The sequence below is a fragment of the Calonectris borealis genome, chromosome 2 (genome assembly GCF_964195595.1).
Source record: "Calonectris borealis chromosome 2, bCalBor7.hap1.2, whole genome shotgun sequence".
In the NCBI taxonomy this organism is placed as follows: domain Eukaryota; kingdom Metazoa; phylum Chordata; class Aves; order Procellariiformes; family Procellariidae; genus Calonectris; species Calonectris borealis.
Window position 1 is genome coordinate 67,376,728 of NC_134313.1, and position 10,368 is coordinate 67,387,095.

The following is a 10,368-nucleotide window of genomic DNA, read 5'->3' on the forward strand; positions in this document are numbered from 1 at the left end:
GTATCACTTAACACAGCAATTCTAGTGTAACGAAATAGCTTCCAAGAAGCAATTCATGCTTTGTTTGAGACAGATGTGACAAAGGGCATCAACTGCAAACTAGCTACAGGCCTATTACATTCGGGCAATGCTTGTACAAGCAATCTGTCCATCTTACTGTATTTTTGACAATATTTGTGCAGCTGAAGCAGCTTGAACAGTGAAGGGAAATCATACAGCCATGTACAGGCTATGATATTGAAGCAGCTTCTCCTCATCATCTGGGAAGCACCTAACACAAGCTACCCTTCACCAGACACTCATTTAGACACAAGAGATTTAATGGACCTCTGTCTACTTAATTTTGCTGCCTCCACATTTATCCCTGCCCCATTCGCACTTGCCACGTTCATACGACAAATCCTCAAGCAATAGCCTAGTAAAACTCCCATATTCAGGTGAGCTATTGAGTCTATTTCAATTCTTGGTAGTGGCATATCCAAAGGAGCCACAGAAGCAGCTGACAACAAGTAGTAACCAAAGTTCTTGTCTTATAAAAGAGCCCTTTTTGTATTTACAAACAGCTCCACTGAACAAACTAATTAGGTTTACACAGTCGCAAACTGTGCTTTATAAACATCAGTTGTGAGATACAACTTACACTTCGAAGTTAAGAAAGCCTACCAGAAAGCCACTAAGCTGATACAAAGAGGGCGTGAAACCAAAAGCTAGATATTGTGAACTGCTTCCATTCACTTCTGAAAGGCGTTTTGCTGAAGTAACTTAACAGAAGAATATTCTGAGGATGAACTAGAAGCTCTATTGAGAAAGAGTGGGACAATTTCAAGTTTAATCTTTTCCCCTGAAAGTCACCCTGTTTAAGCAGAGAGACACCCCCAAATGATTTAAGAACAAACTCTCATACACTCCCTGAGATTCTCATGCTCTGAAGCCTGTTGTCCCCCTTCATCTTTTTTTCACAATTTACACAATGCAGATGGCTACCAATTCCATCTGGTAGCATGGCAAAAGCGTAACATTTGTTAGCTGGGTAGAATAGACCACATTTAACAAAGTTAGTATTATACAACTATGTTCTCCCAAGAAAGCACAGCATTAACTCTGCGATCACTGTTACAAAGAACAAAGCAGTAGCCTGTGCGTCTTATGCATCCCTTACAAAACTAAAAAAGCAATTAAACTGAACAGGTTGTTCCCTGTAATACAGAAAATTAAAGTTAAGGATCATACTATTGCTGACACTTAAAAAGCATTGTACACAGCCACTCACGCCAACATCTTGAGGCTTCTTCTGAGAAACCAGAATGAAGAAAACCAAAATTCCTAATGCAAGAACTACCAAGTCATTTGCTTTGCTAACCAACATAACTATGGCCATATTCTCACTGCTGTGAGATGATGTCCAAAATGACAAATTAAGAAGAAACAAAGATTGCACTTAGGAAGCAAAATCTGAACTCATGAAACTGGAGTGTTCAAGACCCTATGAAACCTATCTCAAGCTTCATGTAGACACTTGGTATTATGTCTTACAGGCCATTCAAAGAAGGGGCACTTAAAGCTGGGAAATTTTAAGTACTATTAGCAGGTATGGTGGTTACTACATACTCTAGAAAGTCTTAGCATTCTGTAGAGCAGCATTTTCAAGATATTTCTTTGTAACTTCAGGCATTTATTAACGTGAAGTTGCAGCTTTCAGGTGGTTTTTCTAGAGTGCTCCAGTTTAACCTGTAGGACCTTATGACCAAAGAACTAAAAATATCCATTTACAAATACAACAGTATGCTAGTAATTTGCTTATTTCTGACAGCTACTTTTCAAAACAAACATATGGCCCACATATGTAAGAACACCTTTGCCGCTAATCTTTGTAAATCTTTTTTACAGTCTGTACATTTTCAGTGTTTGTACTGGGTGACAGTCAAGATGTAAGACACTACTAAAATTCAATTCATAGAACTTCCATACATAAAACCAGTCATCTTTCACCTAATTTATTGAAGTTCCAATTTTTTCCAATTCCAAACAAAAGCTAAATACAAGTTTTAAACAGGTAAGCACTAGTTTTATCCAAAGGGAGCAGGCTTATGCAGTTTTACTCCAGTAAAGTACTCAACCCTTAAGCAGAGCGTTCTTTGTCATCAAAACTATACAGTAGTCTTCCTTTTACCATTGCACAATCTTAAAATGTTCTGTCAGAACCAACTTTTGACACTCCAAACACTATTTTACATTGTTTTATAATGTCTATTCCAAAAGAAAAAAAAAACCTCAGTAGGTTTTCCATAAGAAATGTTTTAGAAACCAGTATTTCCTGCACAGTTCACCTGCAAGTTTACAAGTCTCAACTCTCAAGAAAAAATAATCCTCTACCAACATCGTTTCTGCAGCTATTATTTTATTTTAGTTTTAGCTGCTTTAGCAACTTCAGACTCCAGGTCTGCCTCATCTGTATGAATGCATCCAACTCAAAAGAATACTTTCATACAGTTATACAGCAACTTGGGGAAAGAGATCCAAAACGAAAGTGCCAGTAAACTTAGACATGGCCCAGCAAAATAAAAGAGGCAAAAAATGCCTACACATTAAATGAGATGCTTTTTTTTTCCTAAAGAAAGATTTCTTTCCCACATTTACTTCCTATTGTAATAGCCACTTTTCTGTTCATTAAAATGAATGATAGTGCTCTTTGATACAATCATTAACAGCAAAGCTATAAGGCTTTTATACCCGTTACATTCACTTCTCACCCTCCAAATACTGATGGTTAACATTACAGATGTTAGGGGGCATGACCAGCACAAATGGGAACACCACCACAAATGATCACCTTGTGCTTTCGGATACATTTGTTTCAGTGTACAGTCCCTTCATTTCACATTTTAGTAAGATGCTGATGCAGTGCAGAAGTGTGCAGAGCATCCTCTCTTTCACAAGGTCCACGCAGAAAACATCTAAAAAAAATCGTAAAGTTCTGAGATACAAATGATAAAAAAAATCCAGGATGATCAAGTTTCACAATGTATAGTGTTCTGAACATGAGTCCATTTTCTTCTAAATTCTGAAAGAATAAAGTGGTGAGGAAAGTGAAAATCCACTGCTGCATTCTGTGATCTTCCCCATTTTGCTGGCCAGTACCTTACTCTGGCATGTAAGGACGGAGGTGATCCTCTATGGTACCAACTGTCCAGTGAGTGAGCTGCTCCTGTGGCAGGTACAGGCAGATGCTGCATAACTTGAAGATTGTAGCTTTGTTTTTTGGAGTCTAGAGGCAAAGAAAACCCAAAGAAAAGCTATTAAACTGAAAGTTAACTCAAGACTAATAGGCAGACCCACAGCAGATCCAGCCCAATTATTAGGTTGCTGCTGGTTGTGGAGGAGCAACATTTAAACATTTAAAAGCCACTATTTCAGCCACATAGACAGCCTGAAGTCAAAATTAGTCTGCGACCTCTAATGCCTAAAATATTTTCACTACTCTGTTCATTCTTCACTTGAATAATTGCTGTAGTATCACCCAAATTAAGCCAATATTTTAATTTTTCCAAAACACTGTTAAGTCTCTTCTAGAATTTATTTAATTTTTAATACAAGAACATTAAATTAATTCTATGCGAACACATCTGTGGCCCATAGCTAGTTTTTGCATGTACGAATCCTATTTATAGCATAAGCTTCCCCTGAAACTGCTGAAATGCAAGCATGAATGCATGACCAATTTTTCTGCTCAAGTATTTTGCGGTAAAATGACTGGTGTTCCCAAGAAGAAAAAGCATTTTATGTTTAAAACACACTGGTTAAAAAGAGGGACAAAAGAAGCTTACCTGCAAGTGCTGTCTGTCAATGAAGAGAAACACTGACTGGTTAGGGTTGTTGACAACAATTCCAGTCTTGTCCTTTCGGCTCAGAACATGCAGAAACTGTTTTTCATAGTCACCGTGATGAAATTCAAACTTGGCCTGCATTGTGCGAGGGAGGGGAATAAAATATTTATAAAGCTCACGTTTAATGAATTAATTTCCTTCAATGCGGGGCTTTACAACCCCTTTTGTTTCTTTCCTTTTCTCACCTATGAAAAGCAGAAATTGGGGACCACAGTGACCACGAGACACTTGAGTCTTGGCACAATTTAAAGAATTCCCTAGTTTCATTCTGCCAACACTGACATTAGTCATTGCAATTAATTCAAAGGCACAACTTTAACTGCATATATAAACCAAATTTAGCTTGTTGAGGCAGAACATCCCTGTGCATCAACAATACCGCACATTTCTTCCAATAGCTTACTATTATTGCAGAACCAGCACAGAAAATGCATATAACATTGTTCAAAAATCTGAACGTAAACAGGTAAAGCTGGCTACTGAAAAAATAGTGTAAAATGTTTGAAATTTATTTCAAGGTAAAATTATAATACAAAAATTCCATCCATCTCAGACCCTCTTTCATCTAACAAAATACAGCAACTTGGGATACTCACAGAACCTTAATGACACCATCATATTTAGACAAAGATTCAGTTGTACCAAGAGCCACACCTAATCCACTTCTACAAATACTAACATGATATATGTATTTATACATACATGTCATTTGCAAAGGACCTTCAGATGCTTAAATTTCGAAAGTGCTAATATAACAGTGCATAAAGATAGGAAGCAGAATTTGGCACTCAAAACATTGACTGCTTTATAAATATAACCAGATAGCATACTTTCTAACATCCACAGAAGTCACATACCTTATCAACTTATTGTTTAAGAAGAGAGAGTACTTATCCTCCCCTCCAGGTCTAAGTTACTTATTGAAGTTAAAAAAAAACAAAACCAGATACCTGAACAGGCCTAAAGGGTTCATCAGATCCCTTCCACCGAGAAAACAGGAGACAGACTATCTTCTCAATATCATTACGAGGCCAAAGAATGAAGTCCATCTCCTGGGTACAGCCGATCACATCCTGTAAGTAGCAAAGTTCTGTACTTACGCTCCCTCCATTAGTCAAAGATACAGATAAGCAACTTATCTATACAGGCACATAAACATAGTAATAAGTACCACCTTTAAATTGTGTAATTTTCCATTTGTATTACTCATAGCACAACTAAAGCCTTCCTTGCCTTCCATTGAATTTTAGTATCAGTATCCAGTTAATATAAATTCCAACTCTAAGAAAACATTAGCAAAGACTGTCTATCTTCCAATATTCATAAAGCAAAACCACTTAGTTGTACAGCAAGAGCTGTTGCAAGAATTAACACATGCCTACTAAAGGACAAGGATGACAAGAAGATATAATTCCCCAGGCGTATTTGCATGAGACAGATGAAAGGTAAAGCTTGAACGCTACATATTTAAACAGAATTTCAAAATACACATGCTGTTACCCTTCAAACTAGACCCCATAAACTTCTGCCCACAGAACCCTTGTGCAGCAGAACAGTTGAGAAAATAAAAAAGCAGATTAGCCTTAAGATTCACAAATGAAAGCACAAGTGGTGAAAAACTAAAATTCAGCAAGTGTAAAGAGGAACTTTACCCTGCGCATAGACTGGTAGCGGGGTGCATGAAGCTGTACTACATCCTTCTGCAGAAGCTCTAAGGAACTTTCCAAAGAATAGCTGGAATCCCGCACACCTTTCAGGATATTTTCTTCATAATTATTGGTCATGACTGGTATCACTTCAGACACTTCAAAAAGCGCTGACTTTTTCTTCTAAAAAAAGCACAGGTTACATTAAGATTACAATTATAGATAACAGTTTATTTCAGAATTTGTGATTTTTCTGTTAGCATTCATGTATAAAGTGCACATCACGTAAATTAGGACTTTGACACAAACTACACTAAAATTTACATGCAAAATTTTATAAATTACACAGAATCAGTACAACAATTTTTTATAAACAAAAGTTGAACATGTTTTTGTAGTCTCCAAAGATGCAGGTTTACATGCCAATCTTGCAAACATTAAAGCTGTATCTAAACATTAACAGAACTGCACTTTCATCCTGTAGAATACATGATGGCTGACCAAAAGCCCTCTGCAAGCTTATCCTTGCAAATCGAATAACACTCTTCCCCTGCCCCCGCCTTGCAATACTTTAAAGTTGGCCTTTTGTGAAAGGTGAAGTCTTTCAATGCCACATTTGGTAACATCTGAAGTCAGCTACAAGTCATAACCTTCTCAAAGAAGGACTACTTTAAATTTGCTAAATAACTTTTATACTCACTACAAATATTTCAATATCTCCTAAGCAAGGCCAAAACGTTATGGGGAATTTGGAAGAACAGTTTTTGCTGTATGTAAAATCGCTTAAAGTTGCACATCTGCTCCTAACAGCTTTCTTATAGCTCATGAGAAGTCTTGACCTATTTAAGAACTACATGACAGACAAAGCGTATTTCATCCACACCCCCAGCCAGAACATACATAACAGGCAACCATTTGCTGACCAAGCTAGGCTGAGCTAAACTCCTACTTTAAGCAAACTGGTCCTGGATGGACATCTTCAGGTCACTGTGATATAAGCAAATTTTATAGGATTTAAAACAGGCATTTGTAACAAATTTTTACAAAGCAACCAGAAAGCAGTATGAATGCTCCAACTAAAACCATTAAAGGCATATAATCTAAGAAAATCTAATTGCTACCACTGCTTAAGCATTCTTATTTCTCTCTATTACTATGAGACAGTACCAAGAAATTACATCCCACTATGTCCGTCTCTGTTTGCACTAGAACTGATGAACTTAGGAATTTTAGGGAAACTTTTTAATTAAAAAAAGTTCAAAGAACAGAGTCTTCATTAAAAAACACATAACTATTACAAAGAATGCAAAAACTGTGTATTTGAGGGGACTAAACAATTTCAGTGCTCATCATGTATTTCTGCATTAGGTACTCTGTTGCCATTTGCTTCCATCTTGACTTCCTTATCATTTGTTCAGCACATTCACTTATTATAAGCACCTACTTTTCTTCACCTTCTATGGACAGAAACCCTCCTACAATTCTGGGTCTATAGTTAGCTGTAGAAATACCACCAGGCTCCCCACCCTGGCCCAGACGCGCAGCATCCAGCAGCAGCAGATGAGGCAGCCAAGCAAATGAAGACTTCCTCCCTGCTCCCTTTCAAAATGGTAGCAGCAGTTTCAGATATGCCTGCGTGCTTGGGCCACTTCAGTATTGCATTTTGCGACTCCTCCCTTCAGCTGCCAGGTTCTCCCTTCTGCTTTAACCAGATAAACGCAGTAACTTTAGCAATCGCTCCAGCCAGGTCTCCCTTTTCAACTCAACTGTTCACAGCCAACAAATACGCAATTCAGACCCCAATTAGGCTTAACGAATTACAGTATTAACTTCGAAAAATATTTATCCAATACAGAAGTTACCAAGTAATCATTTAATGGGGCACTGGTACCCTCTGTATTACAAAACTACAAATATACGAAAAGCCAAAATGACAAATGCGAACTAAGTAAATAATATAGCAATTAAAAAAAAGTTAAAAACTCAATGGAATCTATTAAGGATAAACCGTAAGATGCAATCAGGTAGCAAGATTTTGCACAGCATAGTTAACATGCATTGCAATGCACAACAAAGTAAGAAAGAAACATTAAAACGAAGTTACCTTGTCTTTGAACACAAAGGCAATGTACATCTTGAAGTCAAACTGGTCAGCTAAAGATTCTTTTTTCTTTCTAAGCTGAGCACGAAGTCTGTTCAGAGCTTGTTTCTTCCGGGAGTTTGGGTCCCCCATTTTGTAATACAGGTGGTACTAAAGCCTTTGGAAACTGTCGCTAAACTATGGGCACCTTTTCATAAGACTCAAGTACAACAGAAACAAGTCGTTTTATTCCTGCTAATACGACTGAATAGATAAAACGCGAATGTAACCCAAAACCGCACCTCAGGCAATATTTTACGAGAATGTCGTATCGGAGGGGTCAAGAAACAAAGTAAGAAGTTGTCCAGCCATGGCTGGACAAGAGGTTTTACAATAAACCAAGAAAAAAACCCTAAGAATTTTGAAGACAAAAATTTGAACAGTTTAGCTGCAGGAATAAATGGGCAAGAATGAAAAAAAAAACCACAAATCTTATAACAATTTATGTGTACAATAAAAAGCAACTGGCACAAGCCCAATCCATGGGGGGGGTACTTTTGCTCTGCTTACAAAAAAAAAAATGAAGCTGAAATTACAAATTGCGTTTTACCCCAGCCAGATTCATGACTCTACTGATTATTATTCTCAGCTTTCCACTATTGCTATGTTGCCCGTCTTTTTTTTTTTCTTTAGAATTATTACACTTGGTGGAGGGCAGAGAAAAGGGTGCAAAGGAGGAGTGCACATCCTGGGAGGTATGACATTTCTCTGCCAACAACAACAAAATCAACTACAGACAACACAGTGCTGGTTTGCAGGGGAGCAAAGACAAAAAACAGCGGAGTCATTTCTAACTTCATCCTGCTCATCATCAGGCACATCACTGCCCTGAGGCTACTGCTGCCAAAGAGAAGAGGGATCATGATGGCCATCGACGAGGAGCGGGCAGAGGTTCAAGGGACAGTATTATCTCACCTAGAGACTAAAACCCAAATCAGTGCCCAAAACCCGGGCTCCTTACCAGTGGGAGAGCCCTACATCCCCCAAAACCTCACAAGCTCCCTGGGCTGCTGATCCCCCGGGAATCCTTCTCTCTCTGCTGCTGCTTCGCTCCACAGCGAGCACAGTTAGCCGAGGCTGTGCATGGCCAATGCTTTTCACTTCTCCTTAGGCCTCTCTCTGCACAAGATGGCAGAGGCTGCAGCGGGCGGCCCGTGCCCAGGGCAGCGGGACACCCACGGTAGCACGGCGTCTCCCCTCTCACTTCATGGTCACAACTTGCAAAACATGGAGAGTTTTGCTCCTGCTTTTCTCGCAAAACAGGTTTTCGGTGTCAAAATTTTTGCGAGGTTTTTTTAATTGCAAGTCTAGCTTGCAATTTTAAACCTCTAAAACACCCTCCCCCCAAAAAGCAAATCCCCAATTATCAGGTTATTTTCTTCCTCTCTCCAGACATTTTCCCCCCCCGGTGTTTGATTAGTCGGGGTTAAAAGTTTTTAGGTTAGCAAATCTGTCAGACCAGGTTAAGAAGAGGGGAAGAAGTATTCCCCCCTCCTCTCCTGACAAAAAGAAAAAAAGAAAAACAAAACCAAAAAAGGAACCCCTCCCAAAACTTCCCCCCCACTTAAGCAAGAAACTGAGAGACTCAGACAAGAGACCGAGACCGTGGCCCGCTCGCTACCCGCAGCCGGCGGGCGCAGGAGGAGCAGTGGAGGCGGCGGCGCTGCTAGCAGCACGGAGAGGAGCCATGTCAAGATAAAGCCACGAAGCCGCGGAGCCCCCCCATCCCTGCCGCAGTGGACACGGTGACCGGGCCGCCCGCTCTGCCGCTGCTCAGCCCCAACCTGGTCCCCATAGTCTAGCTCAGCGCCCCGGTGCCGGGGAGTGGGGAAATGGTGGCGGAGAGAGGAAGAGGAGAAGGAGGAAGAGGCGACGGTGGTGGCAGCAGCGGAAGGAGGAGGAGACGGCGGCGGGTCCTTGCGCTAGTGGCTCCTACGGAGGGCGGCTGGCATAGAGATCCCGGAGCGCCGGCGGAGGACGGCCGGGAGAAGGATAAGAGGGCGGAGGAAAGCCTTTCTTCGCCCAGACGGTTCCGGGACGTCCTCGAAGGCGACGGCAGGAGAGAGCGGGAGCGCCTCGGTCTGCGCCTGTGCCTCGGCACGGGAGCGAGCGCGGAGACGAGCTGCGCGGTCCGGACCGACCACTCAAAATGGCAGCGCCTGAGTCACACAGGCGCCGCCCTGCCCGCACTGCGCAAGCGCGCTCTGCCGGCGCGTACCAAGCGCTGGGGTCCCAGCGCTGGGGAGGGACAGAATCTTGTGCTCCGGGCAGAATCTTTTGCTCCTTCGCTCAGCGGCAACTTCACCTCCCACGGACACTCCCTTTTTGGCGAGGAGCAGAGAAGAGCACAACAGCGGCAGAGCGTCTCCGAGCCGCCACCACGCCGAGAATCCGGGTCGCACTTCCCTGCTCCTCCTCCCCCCGCACTGTCACGCCTCGTGTCACCGCCCTCATGCCCCACGTGATGCCGAGTCGGGCCCAGCCCGTGGGACAGGGACCCGGATGGAGTTGCTCAACGCAGTTCTCGGCAGAGGGGGGCAGGGCAGGAAGGCAAAGGGGAAGGAAGCGAATGCCGCCCCCCCCACCCCCCGCCTGAGGTGGTATCTGCCCGGGGCAGCCCTCCCGCACCTCCGCGACAAAGGGCTCTTTCCCAAAGCCGGCCCCTTCGCCCCTGCCGGGTCCCGGCGTACCTGGGCGG

At 41.8% G+C, this 10,368-nt stretch overlaps 1 protein-coding gene across 4 annotated transcripts; it reads right to left on the reverse strand.

Annotated features, from left to right (window-relative positions):
• Window positions 1-1,978: 1,978 nt before the first annotated feature.
• Window positions 1,979-10,093, reverse strand: C2H6orf62 (chromosome 2 C6orf62 homolog). 4 transcript variants are annotated; one of them, XM_075142221.1, is made up of 6 exons: window positions 7,635-7,747; window positions 7,057-7,232; window positions 5,537-5,713; window positions 4,835-4,957; window positions 3,825-3,959; window positions 1,979-3,265 (listed from the first exon to the last, which is right to left on the reverse strand). In XM_075142221.1, the coding sequence occupies exons 2-6, from the start codon at window positions 7,075-7,077 to the stop codon at window positions 3,140-3,142; spliced, it is 582 nt and encodes a 193-aa protein (XP_074998322.1). In that variant the 5' UTR covers window positions 7,078-7,232; window positions 7,635-7,747; the 3' UTR covers window positions 1,979-3,139. The 4 variants fall into 4 exon arrangements, with proteins under 4 accessions (XP_074998322.1, XP_074998321.1, XP_074998319.1 ...); XM_075142220.1 differs by having other exon boundaries at window positions 7,057-7,229; window positions 7,635-7,705; XM_075142218.1 differs by lacking the exon at window positions 7,057-7,232 and having other exon boundaries at window positions 7,635-10,093.
• Window positions 10,094-10,368: the final 275 nt, after the last annotated feature.

Excerpts from the sequence above, each read along its gene's own strand:
- C2H6orf62 (XM_075142218.1), bottom strand. The coding sequence starts at position 7,763 with ATGGGGGACCCAAACTCCCGGAAGAAACAAGCTCTGAACAGACTTCGT. Across the intron at positions 5,714-7,634 it reads CCTTTGTGTTCAAAGACAAG|AAGAAAAAGTCAGCGCTTTT; the intron begins GTAACTTCGTTT and ends TGCTTTTTTTAG. Across the intron at positions 3,266-3,824 it reads TTGACAGACAGCACTTGCAG|ACTCCAAAAAACAAAGCTAC; the intron begins GTAAGCTTCTTT and ends CTTTGCCTCTAG.